Here is a 20,882-nt window from a genome sequence, read left to right as displayed (position 1 = left end):
AGAATCTCCATCTCACACGACCTTACATCAACTTTTTTTTTATTATGTAAACTATATATACCATCTGTTGCCTTCTCACTGCGACTATGAACACGGCAGATAAAAATACCCTCCGCTGATTGTCTGCACACTCTGGTTCACGAATTGCACGAGCTTTAGGTCGTAGACTTGGTTTATAGTGCGAATGAATTATACATTTCTCAAATGTTATCATCCCCAACTTTTTCTGTCACTGTTGTGATGTCCTTGGGGTAAACGTACACTGTTTAAGGCACATTCCAATCAGATTTTCTGCAATCTGATGCATGTACATGCAAGTTTTCAGGTGGGAACGTGAGATCTCTTAGTTAGCCAATTTATTGATTAACATACCAATCAATTCATTTCTAAAAAAAAACATTTTAATTTGTGTCATTTTGCATCATTTTTATTTCAATACAAAACAATATTTTAAATGCATGGAACATATATTTCAGAAGATGACCTTTTTTATATGGCAGAGCACACTATAAACACCACACAGTATACTTTTACCGTATTAATCATTACCCTGACTTACCTTGAATAAACATGCATACTTGCATTACAGCTGTTCTTGACTTGTGACCTTAAACTGAACTCTATCTACATATCAAATTTTTTTCTCTCAAGCCATATACACCTACAATGAGGAAGAGTAGTTTGATTTGTGACCAAAAGATAGTCACAGTGTTGCCTCTTTCTGTGCTATGATGTGTCATGAGACAGTGCGCCGCTCATAATAAACAGTAATCGAGTTTGAACTAAAGCACGGGAGTGTATTAAAAAAATGATGAAACCGTTTTAACATACTGGTGTTACGCAGACAAAATGCTTCCACCCTAGTCACCATTCACCTAAATGATGACCGAAATGATGACCGAAGGGACAAACACAACCCCCCCCCACTCTCCTTTTTTCACTCCTCCCCAGCCGGATCAAGCACTTGCAGGTAAATAAAAACTTTCACACAAGAGACACTATCAGTGATTCTGCATATACTGAGCAGTAAACCTTCAGGGACTCACACACAAACAACTCTCCGTGCTACTTCCTACAGGCGGACTTGTTTCCCACACAGACTCACAGAAGCAGGTAACCATGTACTTTTAACTCTTCTTTTCAAAAATTCAAAAATTCCACTTTACATGCAGCAAGAATGTTGGTTGAAAAAGTGTTTACAAAAAGATTTACAAAGATCTGCAACAACACACAGAATACAGAACTGTAGCTTTGGCTAGAGGACCTTTATTATCACAGGAGCAAAGTCATTTGGAAATAACCGTGTCTGAACTCTTTGGCCCAGGATGCGTGTGGTGTTTGCTTTCGGCTTCTTTTTGACCCTGCTCCATCTGTCCACCTGTCTGCTGCTGGCGGCCTTCAACATCAAGGCATTTGGAGCCAGTAAAGCCTCCAACACCACCCTGATGAACATCATCAGCACGGTCAGTCACCTTTTTGTACTTTTGCATTGAGAATTCCTTTTCATATTTCCCATCACTAGCACATTCTCCTCACATTCTCCCTTGGTGAATGATGGTTGGATTGTTTTTAAATGACCTGTCCCCAGTTTTAACACAGGAGTCATTATATTGTTCAAGGCAAAAGTTTTGCAAATTTTGAAATTATGGAACTGTACTGAAAAAACACCATGTGTATTTTTGGGGTTTCTGGGTCTGTTGCAGATTGTCCATCGCTATGACATTATCTTAATACAGGAGGTCCGAGATCGTGATCTGTCTGCAGCTCAGAAACTTGTGGACCATGTCAACAAGTGAGACACACCTTATAAAAACCACATACAGTAATATATTAATCACATTAATATTTTACCCATATTTCAGTGCTAAACCTTTTGTAGAAAGCTCACAAACATTATACTGTAAATAAATTATAAATGATTCTTTGTGTGTTTTCCCAGAGGTTCTCAGTTCAGGTACAGCCACATCGTCAGTGAGCCTCTGGGCCGCAGCTCATACAAGGAGAGATATCTCTTCCTCTACAGGTACAAAGAAAGTCCACAAAGAATCTGTTAGATTTGTAAATTGTTCCAGCTCTAACACCCATTAAATCCACCTCTGCACTGTCTTCATCAACAACTGTGTAACATTCGTATACTGAGCTCATTTATGCATACACACACACACACACACACACACACATATACACACATGTATTAACCGACATTTTGTAAATGGTTCTTCTTTTGCCAGGGAGCAGACGGTGTCTGTGGCTAAGAACTACACCTATGACGATGGCTGTGAGCCCTGTGGGACGGACACCTTCATCAGAGAGCCATTTATTGTCATGTTCTCCTCCAAACATGCTGGTAGGCAGAGAAAGAGCGTGAGAAGTACTGAGAATAATGTCATTGTCACAACACCAGCAATTCAGGTTTTCCTGCCTGTTAGGTGATCAGCAGAGAAGAAAACATCTGTGGTCACGTGGTCAGTTTGCATTAGCCTCACGGTTTCCAGACATAACATACTACATGAAAATACATCTTTAGGCTTCTCATCAAAAGAAATAAAAAATAATTTACTGTGGTCCCACTTATTTCACTATGATTTATGTTTGCCATAGTCTCCCCTTTCAAGCATCTCCCTCTCTCCTTCCTATTTTCTAGCTGTGAAGAACTTTGTCCTGATCCCTCAGCACACTTCTCCAGAGAACGCTGTAAAGGAAGTGGATGCTCTCTATGATGTGGTGGCTGATGTCCGCACACGCTGGAACACCAATGTGATTTCTCTCTTTACGTCTACCAACAGAACACAACAGAAATCCATTATTTAGGGGAGCTGTGAACATAAAGGTGGTGTGTAAAAGATCCATTCATTAGAAATTAAATAATGGACTTAGTCACACTCTTCCTGCAGAATATTGTACTGCTGGGTGACTTTAACGCCGGCTGCACATATATAACGGCTTCCGCCTGGCAGAGGATCCGCCTCTTCACTGACAAACGTTTCCATTGGCTGATCACAAATGAAGCTGACACCACAGTGTCAGACACTTACTGCCCTTATGACAGGTACACACACACACACACACAAATCCTCAGACATTAATTTCACTCTACACAACTACTACTGTATATTTGCAGGATTGTGGTCGCTAAGGATATGATGAAGGGTGTAGTGCTGAGCAGCGCTAAGGTTTACAACTACATGATGGACCTGAATCTTAGCCAGAGTCTGGTAAGAATAAGAATATTATAATTGTTCTCTAGAACATAACATGCTTCAAGGATTCAAGAGTTCAGTGCACAGGGAGATGTGAGAGGGAATAAGATGGAGTTGTCATTGCCTTTTTTTGGTAAGAAAAGGAATCTCGCCTCTGTGTTAGTTTAGTACAAAGACAAGAATTAGCAGGAAACAGCTTCAGGCCACAGATAGCTAAATCTGGGATTGTATGTGGGGCTACCTGCTGATGTATAAATTCTAGAATGACACGGGAGCTAGAGCAGTCGGTTGGATTCCCACTCCTCCTGATGTCAAAGTGTATTTGGACAAAACGCGGGTGCAGAGGGCCTGTGTAAACTAAAGCAAACTGGATTAACACCAGATGTTGGAGTGTAACAGTGTTGTTTCGGTCTCTCTCAGGCTCTGGCTGTAAGTGACCATTTCCCTGTGGAGGTGAAGCTGATTGGCCAGGCTGCTGCTGGCTGAATCCTGACTCCTACAAACTTAGGAGGACACAGGACTCCGGGATGAAACTATATCCTTATTCAGTGAGAAAACTCTTCCCAAACTACCAATAAAGACCAAAATTGACAAATCTATCAACTTGCAAACTTTTTCACCTTCAAAAAAAAAAAAAACATCTGCCAAAATCTATTTTAATACGGAAACCATGTTCCGCTGAATAAATAAATAACCTAAGTGAAAAATGATTGCGAAACCAAAAACAGGGTCCAGTCACCTCTTTGCTCCCAAGAGTTAGATTTATTTTAACATACAGTATGTAGGTGTTAAAAGCAAGTCTACGTATTTTTGTTAACAAGACCACTGAGATAAATTACAACCAACAATAAGAGAAACAGTAAATGAGGACAATGTGAATATAATGCTTTAATCACACCATTGAGTTCAGTAATACACCAATCCACCTAGTTGCTCACAAATCTCAAAGGACAAAGCACATTTACACACACACAAAAAAAAAACAAGTTCAGTTTCCAAGTAAAGTTTCTTAATGACAAAAGCTGTGCCTACAGCGGGTTGTTCAAATGTACGTCAAGTTGCTTTCATTTCAGTATTTAAACATACAGTAAGTCTGAGCACCTAACTTTCACTTTAGCTCTAGGAGCAAGAGAAATTTGTTTGTAATCTTATGGCCATAATAAACCGTATGTGAAAAAGTTAGGTAGACAGAAGTAGCAGCAGTGGGTTAGGGTTTGGCATAGTTTAAGGAGCCATTTATTTTCCTCAAAACAACTGAGGTGTGAAAATAAATCGGAATTTCTTCATGTTGCTTTTTAGCTAATGTAATTTTTGGAATACTGGCCAGAAATTACTATTTGTTATTGGATTACTAGTGTCAGTCTGGTACATTTTCCCCGAGCGAGCAATGTTTCTATAGTTCTTTGCTGGTTAGAAACAGTTATGACGATAAGCTGCTCAGGGCTGTGTTGGACGATCTTGGTTTAACTGATGCCAAAAAAACACATGACCATAGTGGCACATTTGTCATGTTGCAGTACACACTCATCTCTCTGCTCTAGCCCCTTCTCTTTTTAAGCATCTCCAGATACAGTCGGAGCGACTTCTGTATAGAGTCTTTGGTGATGAAGCTGACAAAGTTTTGGATGTCAGCCTCTCTGCTGGATGTGAGCTTGTCAATAGTTGGCTTCCTCATCATGGACTTGGTGATCTGTCTCGCATGGTCTGGAAAGTGGACAGATTAATGATTAGTGCACTGATTCTAAAAGGTGAATTAACAAATCTGGTTCCTGGTGAGTGACTGAGTATCAGAAGTACTAATATTTGATTTAATCTGTTACTGCCTTCATTTCCAGCAATGACAAAGTAAAAAAATGAATTTGATTCTAATATGTTCACTGATTTGGCTTCATGTGAAAACTTTAATAGTCATTCTTTCCATGACCATAATTAAAGGTGATGTGATGGTGTTGTAACACATGGTAAAGCAATCACTATAGCAAGCTGCCGCTGGTTTTACTGAAGCAAAAGCAAATCTAATACTTAAAATGGATAGTATACAACATAATAAAATGATTAATTCTGTTGTCCCAAGTAAACAAGTTCACATCTAGATAAGATGCAGGTACCTCTGGCTTTGGGGAATTTACAATTCAGTTCAACTTCATGCAGAGATACAAAATATTTTGTTGGCATAATTAACAGAATTATTACCAAGGCTAGAATAAAATAATTAAATAAATAAAACAATTCATATAAATTTAGAGCAGTTGCGCTTAATATGTTTATACTATGGTATATTATGAGATAAGGCTTCCTATTTATGTGGTGCTCTGTGAATGTCTGAGGTACCTGGAATAGCCAACCACTTAGTCATGGTCTGTGTGGCTGTGGTGAGAACCTGGTCTTCAGGTACCAACTGGTCCACTAATCCTATCTTCAAGGCTTCAGAAGGGCTGTAGAGTATTCCCAGCTGCAGGGCTATCTCTGTGGTCCGGTGGCCCACTGTGTTTGCCATGGTGTCCCTAAACCTGCAGGAAGCAGTAGTTCTCGCCAATTACAATGAGAAAACTACTCGCCATGTGGAAAAATTTATTTTCAGTTTGATGTACAGTACATACAAATCCTACAGTCATCATCAGCAGTATATCATATTTACCAGAAAGGTGCTACGATGCCGAGCTGTGTTTCGTTAAGACCAATGCTGTAACGTGGGTTGTCTGCCATTATTCTGTAGTCACAAGTCAAAGCCATCAGACAGCCACCTGCAGGACTGGAACCCTGTGCAGAGGGATGAGTTAGGCTAAAGTGTAATCTGCGAGACATTTCATTTTCTGGTGCAGTCATGTCTGTATTAAAATGTTGTGCTTAGCACTGTGGTGTCTCTGCACAACATGTCCCCACGATAGAGGAACAGAATGAAGACAGAATTGGTGCAAGGGCTAGTAGTGTCTTACACAGACTGCAGCCATGGTGACCATGTTGGAGCTATAGAGTTTCAGCCACATCTCCTGAACGGCCTTCCAGAACTCTCCACAGCGCTCTGGACTCTTTCCATACATCTCTAGGATGTCCAGCCCAGCTGAGAACACCTTGGGTTGGCTCTGAATTAAAACAAAACAAACAGATTTAATTTCTACTGCCATTTATTTCATTAACAACCTAAAACATGAAAGTACTTGTTGCAACGCAGTTACAAATATATTTAATTAAATGTGTCTCTTACTTTGTAATACAAACACAAAGACAAACGGCAAATCTTAAGCCTCCTGCATAAAGGATGTGCTCCCCTGCAAAAGAGGATATACTGTACCGAGGTGATGATGAGGCCTCGGCAGCCCTTGTCCATCTCCAGCTTCTCTAAACTGATGCAGAACTCCGTCAGGAAGTCCAAACTGAAGCTGTTGACTGGAGGACTCTGCATATGCATCACTGCCACACCTTCAGATACAGTTGTAGTCAAGCGACACCACAACAAATTGATGTCCAGTGAATTTTCATCACATTAAACCACAAAAGAAACACATGGAAAATGTGTTAAAAGTGTGCACGTTTAAAGACTAAATGAATGTGTGTGTTCAAATACAAATATTTCTTGTTGGGCAGTAAATATACCTATGAGCATCTGTAAGACGGCTGAAATCCACTCCTTTGTGGTGGCAATGTAATGTGTGAATTCATGTGTGAAAGGAGTTTAAAATAAAACACACACAGTGACAGACTAATAACAGACAGCAGGAGAGAGAACGAAGACAGAGGTTGCGGTAATGACCACATTTTTACCAGTGCTTTGGTCAAAATCCACTCGGATTTTGGGTGAAGTAGAGTTGTTCCTCTGCTGAGTGACCAGGACCGGAGACACACACACTCTACCATGACTGCTGCAGGAGGACAGTTGCGAGAGGAGACCTGCATACACACACACACACATCAATTCTAAGCACCTCTGCACTGGTGATTCCTGCTCGTTTTAATTTTACTGATCAGAAAATTACAACTGAAATAGTCAAAATGTGGCGATCGCAGTCGCAGTCAATCTAATATTGATACAAGATATTCTTATCCCCGTCACACAAAACAGAAAAACATGGAAACTGAGAACATAAAACGTACGGATTTTATACAAGGAAATGTCAATACAGATGTCAAGAAATTCCTTTGATATTTCTGAGTATTATATGAGGAAGACACTCTCGGCCTGGTCTTACTAGTTCTTTAAATATCAAATTAGCTGGTACTGCAGATGCAGAACTGGACAAAAACCAAGATATACACTTTGCCAGTTGACAGCGGGTTCCTGTGACCTTTGTTCCACTTTCTGTGGAGCCTCTGCTAGCATTGCTAACACGGCTGAGGGTCAGCGACGAGCCGTCAGCTGATCTTTCAACAAAGCAAATCTGTGCATACTGTCGAAATTCACATTCACAATGCAAACGTAAATGTGCAGACATACCAAACTGGTTTCTTAACGCAGCTCTCAATGCCATGATGTCTTTGTTTAACCTGAGCTGAAATCTGCAAACTTCTTCTGCTTCTTTTTCTTCTTTTTCTTCTCTTTAATTCTTCTTCTTCTTCTTCTTCTTCTTCTTCTTCGGGTTCTTAGCAATCGGCCTCCCAACTGTTGCATTGCTGCCATCTACTGGATTCATTCTCTTCCTACACTTTCTATTTTCTTATATTGTCTAGAATAATCCTGTTCTTTAAAAAACTTAAAGTTTAAAGTTAACGTATATATCCTTTAAACCCACTCCCACTAATTTTTGTTTACATGCTGGATCAAGTGACCCAATGGAGCTGACTGAGCTCCACATTATCAAACACTGGACCCCCCAAAGTAAGTGTATATTAAATAGCAAAAAAAAAACAACCCAAAACTCCACATCAACCATCCACACCAGTTTGCTGTTTACACACTGATCAGAATCAATAACATGTAATGTAATATGTTATAACATGTCAGTCCAGGGACCATTTTTCTGCAGAATGAGTACAGAAACAGTATTTGGAGTGTTTCAAGAAATCCTGCTATTGAACCTATCAGGACATGGGAATCAGTTAGCAAAGTGAAAAAGTCATTTTTTATGAACTTGTGATCCGTTGGCATGTATGTGAACTGTTATCACTCTGAAGGGATGGATCATAATGTGGCATAATGTACAGCAGCTGTGTACCAGTGGACCTGGCAGTGCAGACAGTAAGCAATGAGTGAGAGAGTGAGGTAAAGAAAGAGAGAGAGAGCAGAAGCTGTGTAAGTCACCGCCAAAGCACCACTGTGTGTGTTTGTGTGAAGCGGAGAGGTCCACAGTGGCAGTGATGCTCCTCTGAATCTGTAAGTATTTTATTTGACTTCAACATGAAGAAGTTATTTTAGTGTGTGTGTGTGTGTGTGTGTGTGTGTGTATTTAATGCTATAAACATCAATTCACTGTATAGTACTCAGTTTTTTGCATGGACTTAAAAATTATTAGTCAACCTTTATTCTGATCAATTTCTAATGGTAATTATGGTTTCAGTTATAAAATGAATAAAGTTAGTCTTTTGATAAATTGACTTTAACTGTGTATGTATTGAATTTGTACTAATAAAGAAGAAACTTTCAGAGAAACCAACATGACGTTGGTGTTAATCGCAATAATTTAACCATCTGCAATAAAACTCCTAGGTTCATTTTTAACTGAATGTAATTATTCATGTTTCTAGAATGTTTGACATCATTTTTTATGTGTTGTGTTTTTCTTTTGCTCTGACTAAACAGCCCTTTTCCACCCTCGCCATCTCTTTCGGTGGGATCGAGCGTCATAGGAAATCCATCGGAGTGCGTCACCTTGATGTGTGTACCTCTAACCTGGGCTGCACGCACCTCTTCCCCGCTGCTTTGTCCACTTTTATTTTTTGCTGTCCAACCCCACCCTGCGTCACCATGGATCACGTGGAGCTGGAAGACATGGGCAGTGGCTGTGAAGACGAAAACTGTGGCCTCACTCTGGGCTTCACTGAGGACTGTGTCAACCAAGAGTGTCCTGTACTTGGATTGATTGAGTTAGGTGGGTAAAAATACATAAATGTAATGCAGGGTGTTTGGGAAATGGAAATTAAAAGCTGATAAACAAAACAAGCAACAACACAAATAACTGGAAGGGTTTTCCTGAAGGACATTGTGTTGTGTGAATCTCTTTTCATCTTGCTTTTAACAGAAAAACACGACAGATCTTTGAAGAATATTCTTTTTTGCTTATAAAGATTTTAAGCAACTTGCTGTGTTTGTTAAGCACCTAACCCTTAATACAAGCGTAACACACGAGTGCTGCCCAGATCAAAAAGTGGATTTTGGTACTTTGGTCATCTCCCTGACAGAAGCACGTGCAGACGCCACTTGCACATGATGACTTCCACTAGGTTATGTCGCCTCCTGATCCCAGATACCACTTAAAACTGGGCAGCAGCTGACAAATGACTGAAAAGAGCACTAAATCGTTTCTATTTGTTATCTGTATTGACAGCATGTGTGGCTTAAATAAAACAAATGTATGGTTAAAATCCCATTTTGATGTGCTTCTAGAATGTGTTGTTTTAGTTACATCACTACAGTCACAAAGATATTTTAAATTCAGTGTCACCAAAGCCTTGAGCACATTGAATAACTTGCCTGCATTTGTTTTATTGAGCCACACTACACAGTTAATAAAAATGAAAATAAGATATTTGCTGCCAGAGAACTGACATGTCAAAATCCACTTTTTGAACTTAGTGATGCAGGAACAAATTTAACAATCATCTCCTTCAGAACAGCTGAATTTCCCTTGTTTCCAGCCATTTAGCTTAAAATCCAACCGCTGGTTGCTGGTTGTATAGGTTCATATTTCCTGTATTTGTCAGTTGTGCTTGTTTGTTGTAAGGACTCCATTACATATCCATATTTTAGAAAAATGGAAAATCAAAACTTGATAATTAGAACGCGATTACACAGAAATGCATGCGTGTGCATATTAATCCACTCATCTGACTATTATTCCTCTAAGATTACACACCCTAGATGTACTAATAATGATATCATCAGTAATAACATACCTGTGAACTGCTGTTGATGATACAAACATATCCATATTTCATTTTCTAGTGTGTGTGACCATCATTTATATTCCATTGATGCTCTTTGGCCTTCTTGGAAACATACTAACAATTCTGGTGGTTTGGCTCCGTCCACACATGAGAAGCTCCACTTACCTGTATTTGAGCAGCATGGCTGTCAGTGACCTGCTGATACTCCTACTGCTGCCTCTGGACCTATACAAGGTACAGTACACACACACACACACCACTTTCTTATACATGCTAATGTTTTGGTTCAAGCGTACAGCAGACTAGTGATTTGACTGAGGAGTGGGAAATAATGCATTTGACTCCTGTTGAGAATGGTGGTGTGTCCCTGTAGAGCTTTAAACAAACCCTTATTGCCATCCCCTCAGGGCAACTACTCCTGCAAAATTAGGTTTTCTTCTGTTACATTCAGGAGTCATGTCATACTCAGAGTGTTTTTACATCATTTTGCTATCATTTCCTCTGGACAACAGCAACGGCAAAGATCAAATGACATTTCCGTGACAAATAAGAAAACAACTGACTGTTATGTAAGCTCACCAAAGAGCGACCGACACTCTTAAAGTCTTAAAAAACTTAATTCCTAATTAACAAGCTGTGGACACACATGGATGTTTATGGCTGTAAGATGATGCCATAGGCAAAGGGGCCGACAAAGCTCTTGTTCGTGGAGCTTCTAAATCGTTCAAGTAAAAATTACAGTCTAACGAATTTTATGCTGGACCACTCAGACCACTGTGCTCTATGATCCGTAAGTGGCAAAGTGGAGCCATAAAGGTACCTGTTAGGGTACTGTTGTAGTATACAGTAGTATTTTGTAGCAGATATCTCTTGAGTGCAGCTGAGACTGTAAAGACTGTTATCATTTTTTAATTAAGGTACAATAATAAAATAATTAAGGTACAATGACAACTGTTGACCTGACGCTATGAAAATGTAAGGACATTACCATAGTCATGGTAGTCAAATATCAGCCTCTAAGAACACAGGGAATATGACATATTTCACCGCTAACCAAAAGTGAAATGCTGCTGGTACCGATGGAGGAAAAGTCACCACAGTCATTACAATACACAGTCTGGAACCATAACATTTTGCTCCAAACCACGTTGTAGATGTCAAGCTATAGTGCAAAACTTAAAAACGGCTATTGGCTTTAAAGCTATATTTTAATATTCTGTTTGCATGATCTTACGCCTAATGAATGGAAGGATGTTTGTAATGGGAAAGCTCTTAGGAAGTTGTCAGGGTGTAGTAACTGTTCTGTCTCTCGCAGCTATGGAGGCCCAGCCCCTGGCCCTTGGGAGACCTTGCCTGTAAGCTGTCTGTGTTCCTCTCTGAGTGTTGCACCTTCTGCACCATCCTCCACATCACCTTTCTCTCCCTAGAGAGGTACCTGGCAGTCTGCTGGCCAATCACAGCCAAGACACTGCTGACACGGCGGAAAACCAGGGCTCTCATTGGCTGCTTGTGGCTTTGTGCAGCCATTAGTGCAGCTCCAGTGTTGGTCATGGTTGGAGTAGAGGAAGTTGGGGGAAAGGACGAAGGGATCAGTGGATGGAGGGAGGACAGAGGATGGATGGACAGGTTAGGAGAACAGGAAAGAATTATTATAGGTGCAGACAACATGAGAAGTGGACCTATGTCCTCCATGGATAGAGGACTCCAGGTTGTAAAATGGGATGAAAATGAGACAAAAGGTTGGGATGAAAGAATTGGGGAATTTGAAGAGAAGGGGGAGAGAATAGGAGAAATAGAGGAGAAGAAAGAAGGAAATGGAGGAGAAAAGATAGATGGAAAACAAGCAGATGAGCATGGGGTTGAACAAAAAGGAAACATGGAAGTTGACAAAACAAAAGAAGACGAAGGAAGAGGAAGGGAAGATGGTTTCGGGGGAAGTCCAGGAGGAGAGACTGACAAAAGAGAGTGCCGCTGCTTGGACTATGCTGCCACCTCTGGCTTGCTGCCAGCCATGATGATCCTCTCCAACTTGTATTTTCTGATACCAGTCTGCATCCTTGGACTGGTCTACAGTCTGATTGGACGAACACTATGGCTCCGTCCACAAAGCAGCCGTAAGGACCAGAGTCACCAGCACACTGTCAAAATGCTTGGTAAGAACCAGATAATTTACCTTAAAAAGAGCACAGAGACGTAATGTTCAATCTCGATTATTCCACCAAAAGAGTACAAACTGTACAGCCACTGGAAAACTTTTCATGTATTTGTTGTTATTAATTTCCAAATTCCATTTCTGATTCAACCAGAAATGTGTTTCAATCAGACTGACCCAGATGTGTAGGTTGTTCAGCCTTTTTATACATACAACTCAACAGCTGGGTTCACACAAAGAACAAAGGGATGAGTCAATGCAAATCAACCTTCCTACAATGTGGTCAGGAGTCTTAATTAGCAAGTTCGTGGCACTTTGTCCTTTTGTCTTCCATGTCTTGAGACATGGTCCTTGAGTCCTTGAGATTGATCATTTGTGCTGGGTCCCGTGGGCTCCCTTCTGGGAGGCAAATGTTCAGGGGTAGGTAGTTTTATGGTTGATATCTAGCTAAGGCACTTCTTTGTGTGGCCAGAGACAGGATGTGTTGCTGGGGAGCAAAAGGTGAAGAAGCACTGGTGTAAGCAGGTTTGATACTGGGTCTGTGAGAAGTGTGAAAACAGCGAAACAGTGTTACCTGGATTTTGAAATTTCCCTCACAATGCTTCCCTATATTCAAATGATATTCTGATTCTAGCTGAAAAACTCTTCAAGACGACATCACCCGGAGAAATTTTTAATCATCAGGAGCTCAAATGATATCATGTGGGGGAGCGGTGGAAAAGCAGGTTGCCCATGATTATAACCTCCAACAACAACTTCAAATTCCCTAAGTACTGTAGGTTATTTCTACCAGACGCCCAAAAACTGAAAGATGCATATTACTGTTTGATGACATCTAGCGGCTCTAATAATACATAACCATGTAGGGTGGGGAACACGTACTCTTCCATCTTCTGTTTGACTGTACAAACCTGAATCCCCTGTGAAGCAACTGCTATGGTTGTTGACTGGTGATTTTTAGAGCACACGGTATTTTGTGTGGGGGGACCTATGTCAACAAAGGGTCCCGTTGCTTGCATGAGCGCGCAGGGTCAAATTAACTATATATGGGACTAATTGTGTATAAACAAAACAAGATCCAATGTCCAAAGGATTGACTGTCAATTTTAACATATATAGGTGTTTGTGTTCTTCCTTCGTCAGTTGCTGTGTTTAATAGTTGGACCTCTTTCACCACGTATTCTCACGTCCTCTTCCTGTGTTTTTCTTCCATCCCTGCCCCTCCTGCAGGAGTGATTGTCTTGGCGTTTGTCTTGTGCTGGCTGCCTTTCCACGTTGGTCGGACCATATTCTCTCTGTCTTTCAGCACCAGTGCTGACACGCAGGAAACCCACGTGGAAACAAACTCACAATTGGACACTAATTGGACACTTTCTACTACCATGGACAGAGGTATCAAAAGAGACACTATTAGTGAACCCATGAACCACATGCAGACTCTCTCCAAGACTGGACAGCTGATTGCACAATCTCTTAGCGATGACTGTGACACCTGTACAAAGGGCAAAATCAGACATAACACTAGCATTAAGGTGGACACACACTTAGGAAACAAGGAAACTGAAAACCACACTTACATGGACACAAATTCTGATGACAGGAGCACAGACCAACACTTTTATTCCTATATTATATCACACGCGAGCGGGCATCACAGAAGCCTTGACACAAACGTGCCTAATCTACATCCTAGCAGGGAAACAAACACACATACACCTACACGCACTGAAATGCACAAGGACCCAACACGTGTGTTACCGGACAATCAAACACAGAACAACACAAGCACCGCTACACATGACAAGCGAAACAGGACCCCCATTAGTACGGACCCACCAAATGACACACCTTCAACCACACGCAGACCCAACGCTGCAGGCATACGCGGTGTGACACCCAGCAACCAATACAATCACAATACACACAGTGATGTACGTTTCAACAATTCACACACACATCCAGACAAACACATGGTTTTTTACTACTTTCTGTCTCAGTATTTCAACTTGGTGGCCTCTGTCCTCTTCTACCTCAGTGCCGCCATCAATCCGTTGCTGTACAACCTGATGTCTGCCCGATATAGACACGCCGTCCACAGTCTCATCCACACACACTCTCAAACACAATCTCACCGACTGCGCAAAACACTCCCAGCGCGACACTCCACGACCACTTTGTGAGGGCAAATACTCCATGAGTCCACGAACAAAGGGAGCCAGTGAATAAACACACTGCGTCAGCATGACAGTGTAGAGGTCGCTACAGCAAAGGTCACGACCACGTAACATACGAACAGCCGTTCCAGTCTTGTTTATTGGTTGAGTGTGAAACAAGACCTCATTGCAACGAGGGGACTTCTGGAGAAGTCATGTACTGTCAGCAGGGCTAATGCTAAACTACGTGTCGATGGTCAGTAAGTTCCTCCAAAATTGTCAGCTAACTACTTGTTAAACCAAAATGTCTTGTGTGCTAGTTGTACATGTTTTAAACATGGTCATGTTATCATTTCTTTTTATTTGGTTTTATTTTTCTTGCAATTTTCCACTCTGACGTTCACTCTTTTGGCCCCCGAGAGAGACCATTCCTAAGAACTGTGCTGCTTTGAACTCACCTCTTTCTGCCCACTCGTTTAAAGAGGTTCTGACTTTGTCTGTTTGCTGTTTGGTGCTGGGTGGGTATTGTACCATGAGCTGCATCCTGCAGCCAGCAATGATGCTTCATAAGAGAGCAGTGAGTGTGAACAGGCTCCAGACACCTAAACACTCGCTGAAACTCACTGTGTAGTACGTAGTATTTTATTCCAGTGACCTGCAGAACAAATTATGAAGTTCCAACTTTTTACAGCCAAGAGGGCAGATTATTTTTCATGTTGATCAAAGATTAATTTAAAAGGATTGTGTTTTTAGTATTAAGTGAACATCCGTTTTTTATGATTGAGAACTGTGGTCATTTTCCTTTATTTCCTACACTGCAGTCACATCAGACGGAGATCTGTTGACAGTCACTACAGCATGTACTGGAGGAATGATTACAACACTCACATGTATGGCACATGTTGGAGCATTAGGAGAAATATGAAACCTTTAAAATTCACTTAAATTAAGAGTAACAGCTTTTACATTTTTTTTTGTACAGCCAAGAAACTTGAAGGATTTGTGTCTTTAAAATGTGGTACTTTCCACCTGATGTACTGTATATTTATACTGAAGACATTTTCTTGTGTACAGAAGAGTTGTTACAGTACAACCTGCTCAAAGACACACACACACACCCACACACACAGAACAGAGCTTTCACTTTGATTTATGTAGTTTCATAGTAGCTGATGTGCCTTTATGTAACATGTATTGCATTATGTGTCCTGTTGTGTCAGAAACAGATATAAATGCCTGTATCTCATGCACAGTTGAGGCTTCATCTCCTTTGAGAAGGAGGTTATGTTTCCACCCATGCTAGTCTCTCCATCTCTCTCTGTCAGCAGGAAACACTTGAAAATGGATTTTCTGAAATGTGGTGGACACATTGTCCTCAGGCTGTAGGACAATTGATTTGATTGTGTTGGTAATCCAGGCCATTTTGGTCATGTGACTAGGTCTTTCTTTTTTTTTTTTTTTTTGGAAATATGTATATACGAACTAAAAGCTTGATTACAATGTGTGAGAAAAGTTTTTAAATAAAAAAACATAGAATTTAACATTATACAGTTTAGGTCAACATCAAAATAACTCTTTGTTTTAGTCTTTCGATTTCTAGTGTCCCAGGATTTGTCATCTTAGTGGAATGACGATGTGGCTCTTATTGCAGTTACTGTGTATGTTAATACTCCACATTTTCAACGGGTAACTGTCTAATCCTAGATTTATATTTAATAGTTTAATTGAATTTGACAAGTGGAAGTATTGCATATAACATAAAATGGTTATGTAATGGTTGATCTTTGGCTATATTTATTGGCTGATTTATTATGAGCCTTACTTGATTTGTAATTAAATATAAAGTTGGCTGATATTAAATGATTTACACTGTCTAGCTTGTGTTTAAAATTGCAGCTGAACACGGCAACAAAACACTTTGCATTTGCACATAAATACATTTCTGCACAGAACTTTGATATAAAATCCCATCAACAATAGGACTTATTACAGCAAGTAAAACCTATTTTAGTATCTATGTACAGTAGCCACCTGACTGTGTTGAGAGTGGGAGAATTTTTATCAGGTAGAACTGATTTTTGACATTTTGACACAGTCACCACAGTCACATCAGTTCAGCTAGAACATTACTGTATGTTCGACACAACTAGCACATATGTTCTGTGCCTTGATGCTGCCTTGTTTATAATAAACCCTCCAACCTACTAGTAAGTGGAAAGTGGCCCACTGAACCATAATCATGGGCATGATAATGACTCATAGCCACCCAGTGAATAGCATTATGACAAACTGATTGCATTGGTGACCTCATTTCCGTAATGTAGACGTGTACACGTTAACGTTCCGTCAGTATAAGAAAACAAACCCCACTTACTGTTTGACTCACATTGTTAATATTCTTGATCAGCTAAGTTTTTTAAAAACTTTTCAGCCAAACTGAAAGCTGCTGTACACTGTCATTAGATTCCCCATATACTCTGAAAGAGGTGAGTCATGTTCTGTCTGCAGGCACATCTCAGTATTTAAACAACTTGTTTGCTGTTTGTGTGTATTCACCTTTCATGCATTTAGACTTTGTACCCAGAGAGTAAAGCTCCAACACACTGTTGATTTTCCCGCTGAATTGGGAGCAGCAGCAACTCTGCTGTGGCGTTTTGATTTCAAAGGATTTTCACTACAGCTCCACTGGATGCTGACATGGGAACAAGCTGCAGTACCTCCCAGCAGACCATAGACTGTCTATATGACATGACCAGGTATGCGAAAAGGCAGCAAATTCATTTCAAAATCTTTTTCAAAGTATAACAAAGTTTGGTAAATTACAGGTTCAGAGGAACGTTTCAACTAAAGTCAACTGTCCTGTTGTTATCATGTCATTTCAAATAGTTAATTATGAGATAATGAGGTGAGAAAAAAAACATCTTTAGATGCACATTTATTTGAGGAAACTGTCCTTTGTTAAGATGTAATGACATAGCTCTACTTTAAAAACTTAACCCTGTTGAAAACTGTGGGTAAATGTTAACAGTGGTCAACAAGAAGACTGGTTGTGACGCTGCTAAATTAGTGAGTTTTGAACATTTCACTACATCAGTCCAACCCCGGATTTCATAACCCTCCAGCCATGCAGGTCTGGTCCCCGATGCCTCCCTGGATGCCTCCCTGGCCTCTCTGCTCTCCCTGAACTCCTCCGGGGTTCTGGAGCAGCAGTACTCCACCCTGCAGAGAGGTATGACCCAACAGCAGAGGTTTGCCTTCAACTATGACCTGCACTCCCTCTTTGGAGGAAACACCAGAGTAAGATCATGCATGGTGTAATGCTGTAATGGTGTTTGTGTGTTATTATGATCATTGTAGATTCACTGTCAAAGTGTTGGCAGGCAGTAACTTACAGTCAGGTTTCCACTGACTATGAGCAACCATGACCAGAGAGCTTACCAAGAGAGCAGTGAAGAGCCAGTCAGAGTCAAATTTATGACTTCGTATAGTCTTCAAAATAACAGGAGTCCACATAATTAAGTGTGATTTTGTATGAGTGTGTGTTGTTGTTGTAGGTGAGTTATGGGGGTGTGGGTGTGGTTGCCCTCGCCCTCTCAGTCCTCTTTGAGATGTTGGCCCATCACCAGACTTCGGAATCAGGCTTGAGGGGCTCTGAGGTACGGCCTCCTCCTCCAGACCCCATACGCAGGATGTTCGGGGCTGATCCAGAGTCGGACATCAGCTCCATCGCCAGCGAGCTCCTGAAAAAGGTGGATTCAAATTGTATATACTTTTTCAACCCCACGAACGTAAAGCTGTATTCTGTATATACGATACTTCCATATGCTTTAACCTTATTAATTCAACTGGTTATCCACAAGCTAGTGTTTCTCCATTACTCTACCTTATATCAAGTATTTATCCATTATTTTTTCAAACGTTTTTAAAATTACAGTTTATTTTTTTAGTTAGCAACTTCACGGTTTTTCACATTCCCCATGCCACAGCTGAATTTTGCAGACCTAGATCTAGTTACAGTAGGCTATGACATTGTTGATGACAGATTGCAGCTTCATAACACTGTATGTTAATAATAAAAATAATAATAAAAAATAAATAATAATAATAATAATAATAATAATAATAATAATAATAATAATAATAATAATAATAATAATAATAATAATAATAATAATATAAACGATTAACTAAATAAAATTTATAACAAAAATAATTAATCTAAACAATAAATTAATTGGCAGATTCCTGGTGTAGCTAATGAACAGGACAGGATGGCAGCACTGCTGGAGAGTTACGAGAGGAAGCTGCAGTCGGAGCTGGTGGAGTTATATGGGAGGATGGTGTCTCTGGAGAAGAGCGCGCTCACCTCTGCTGGGGTCAGCTTCATCACTAATAATATTATGCTTATATAATATAGCTGCAAGTTGTTTACAACCAGTAAGCCTACAATAACTCATGACACCGTGGCTCCTTAATCCTGGGATAATTCTTCCAATGAATCCCAGTTGAGGGTGTGTAAAAGCCATTGTTGTTACTACTTGAGTGCAGGTGAAACAGTGGATGAATGGGGCCGCGCTTCACATCCACACCTTCCTCCACTGGAAACGTCTGACTGATCCATCAGCTGACGACACCTTAAGTCAGGACTACGTGCAACATGTTGAGCCTCTGCTCAACATCTACAGAGAGTATCTGCGCAGAACAGTACTGCTCCTTTCTTTCATAATGAACATTTCTGAACTGATACAGTAATTCTATTATGTTGTACTTTATTGTGCAGAGACAAGAAATCAAGGAATTCATCCAACAAAACATAACTGTTTGTTGTTGTTCAATGAGAAAACGGCCACCACACATCCAAATGATCATTAAACAGAGGGAAACAGAGCTGCACAATGACTCATACCAAACATCTGATAAACCTACTACAGATAAATCTGTTGCTGACTCACATTGTAAACCCAGGTCAACAGCAGATGGACAAGCTACATCGTCCAAAACCTGTCAACATTAATTTTAGATCATTAGACCTAATGAACTACCAGCTGAACATGCATCTTACTTTAGATTTTGTTTTTTCAATTACTTAAGCACAAGACTTCAAAGCCACAGACACTTGTAGTTCTGATCATTTTAATCTGTCACCAGGTTAAAGTCTTTCCAACATCGGGTCCTGGCCCCAGTGGCCTGCTCATTGTGGAGCCTCTGAGAAATGTGAGTCATGGGGTTCAACTTCGAGCCTGTGAGTGCCAGAACATCCAGCGGGCCCTGGTGGAACGCTTCCTGTCAGACCAGGACCTGCAGGCAGGAAACCAGTTCTTCCAGAGCTCCTACATGCACCATGATGCTCTGATGGCACAGCAAGGACACTTTAAGCTGAGGGGGTTTTGAGTCTACTGTACAGTACCTTCAATAAAAAAGTGAAATACCACAGTGAAAAACAGACTTTAATGTTGACTGCTGTGTCTACTTACAAACCAAACTAAATTCTTACCCAAAAAGTAAAAACACTCGTGACTGATCTGTTGGATTTCTCCTTTGTCCTGGATCTGAGAGTACTAGCATTATCCATCATGTTCGTCACACATGAGTTAGTTGCCGTAACACTTCTCATGTAAATTTAAAAGTGAAATATACTGTTTGAAAGTATAACAATAAAGCACAACTCTAACCTAACTTTTGCTGTTTGTCCAAATCTGTAACCTAAGCAGCTAAGTAAATGCACAATGCTCTATCCAAACAGGAACAGCAATGCTGCTTCTTTACACCAATCACCAAGCGATGCTGGGTTTTTAACTTGCACTTTAAGCTCTAGCTAATTAAAAGCCGATTGCACATTAAAGACGGCCTTTAAAATCACTAAGCTGCAGTGGGTCCGACACAAGAAAAGTCATCCAGAAACTGTGTTTTTAATCAGGATTTTTGTCTCAGCCATGTCTTTCTGGGCTGTTCTGTCTGACACTTTTCTTCCGGAAGCTTTCAGTTACATCAACAGCAGATATTCAGCAAGAGAAACATGATTTGTTCTCAGCCTGCTTAGTTGAGTAATGTGTAATATTTTTATGGTGCAATGCTGAGTTTAGTTCCCTTTTACCAAATCTCAGCTGTTGTGAAATTAATTGTCTCTATTCTGTGACACAGAACATCAAGTCTCATCCTCTGCAGAAAGTGTAGTGTTTATTCACCTGTAACATATTTTATTTGGTGAAAACATATCCTCAAAATCTTCATTCTTATATTACTTAAGTTACCACATCATGTTTTGTGTTTTAACGGTTTAATACCATGTTTAGTTTTTTTTTTTCCTTTGGGAGAATCAAAATGGGATGAAGACATGAA

At 40.3% G+C, this 20,882-nt stretch overlaps 4 protein-coding genes across 4 annotated transcripts; 3 read left to right on the top strand and 1 right to left on the bottom strand.

Annotated features, from left to right (window-relative positions):
• Window positions 1–957: 957 nt before the first annotated feature.
• Window positions 958–3,799, top strand: dnase1 (deoxyribonuclease I). Its single transcript, XM_067477723.1, has 9 exons — window positions 958–1,113; window positions 1,325–1,463; window positions 1,704–1,792; window positions 1,940–2,023; window positions 2,232–2,347; window positions 2,645–2,757; window positions 2,895–3,049; window positions 3,122–3,215; window positions 3,621–3,799. The coding sequence occupies exons 2-9, from the start codon at window positions 1,326–1,328 to the stop codon at window positions 3,684–3,686; spliced, it is 855 nt and encodes a 284-aa protein (XP_067333824.1). The 5' UTR covers window positions 958–1,113; window position 1,325; the 3' UTR covers window positions 3,687–3,799.
• A 271-nt stretch (window positions 3,800–4,070) lies between these two features.
• On the bottom strand, window positions 4,071–7,788 carry eci1 (enoyl-CoA delta isomerase 1). The gene is made up of 7 exons (XM_067477722.1): window positions 7,633–7,788; window positions 6,963–7,088; window positions 6,493–6,620; window positions 6,137–6,283; window positions 5,839–5,960; window positions 5,532–5,710; window positions 4,071–4,904 (listed from the first exon to the last, which is right to left on the bottom strand). The coding sequence occupies exons 1-7, from the start codon at window positions 7,664–7,666 to the stop codon at window positions 4,738–4,740; spliced, it is 903 nt and encodes a 300-aa protein (XP_067333823.1). The 5' UTR covers window positions 7,667–7,788; the 3' UTR covers window positions 4,071–4,737.
• Window positions 7,789–7,927: 139 nt separating this feature from the next.
• LOC137100080 (growth hormone secretagogue receptor type 1-like) lies at window positions 7,928–12,435 on the top strand. The gene is made up of 3 exons (XM_067477711.1): window positions 7,928–9,223; window positions 10,297–10,472; window positions 11,554–12,435. The coding sequence occupies exons 1-3, from the start codon at window positions 8,881–8,883 to the stop codon at window positions 12,433–12,435; spliced, it is 1,401 nt and encodes a 466-aa protein (XP_067333812.1). The 5' UTR covers window positions 7,928–8,880.
• Window positions 12,436–14,670: 2,235 nt separating this feature from the next.
• Window positions 14,671–20,219, top strand: LOC137100090 (uncharacterized). The gene is made up of 7 exons (XM_067477721.1): window positions 14,671–14,799; window positions 17,115–17,299; window positions 17,666–17,840; window positions 18,098–18,292; window positions 18,785–18,919; window positions 19,092–19,247; window positions 19,692–20,219. The coding sequence occupies exons 2-7, from the start codon at window positions 17,241–17,243 to the stop codon at window positions 19,932–19,934; spliced, it is 963 nt and encodes a 320-aa protein (XP_067333822.1). The 5' UTR covers window positions 14,671–14,799; window positions 17,115–17,240; the 3' UTR covers window positions 19,935–20,219.
• The last annotated feature ends 663 nt before the right edge of the window (window positions 20,220–20,882 follow it).

This window comes from Channa argus, chromosome 15, assembly GCF_033026475.1.
Source record: "Channa argus isolate prfri chromosome 15, Channa argus male v1.0, whole genome shotgun sequence".
Classification (NCBI taxonomy): Eukaryota; Metazoa; Chordata; class Actinopteri; order Anabantiformes; family Channidae; genus Channa; species Channa argus.
This window is presented reverse-complemented; position numbering and strand designations above follow the sequence as displayed.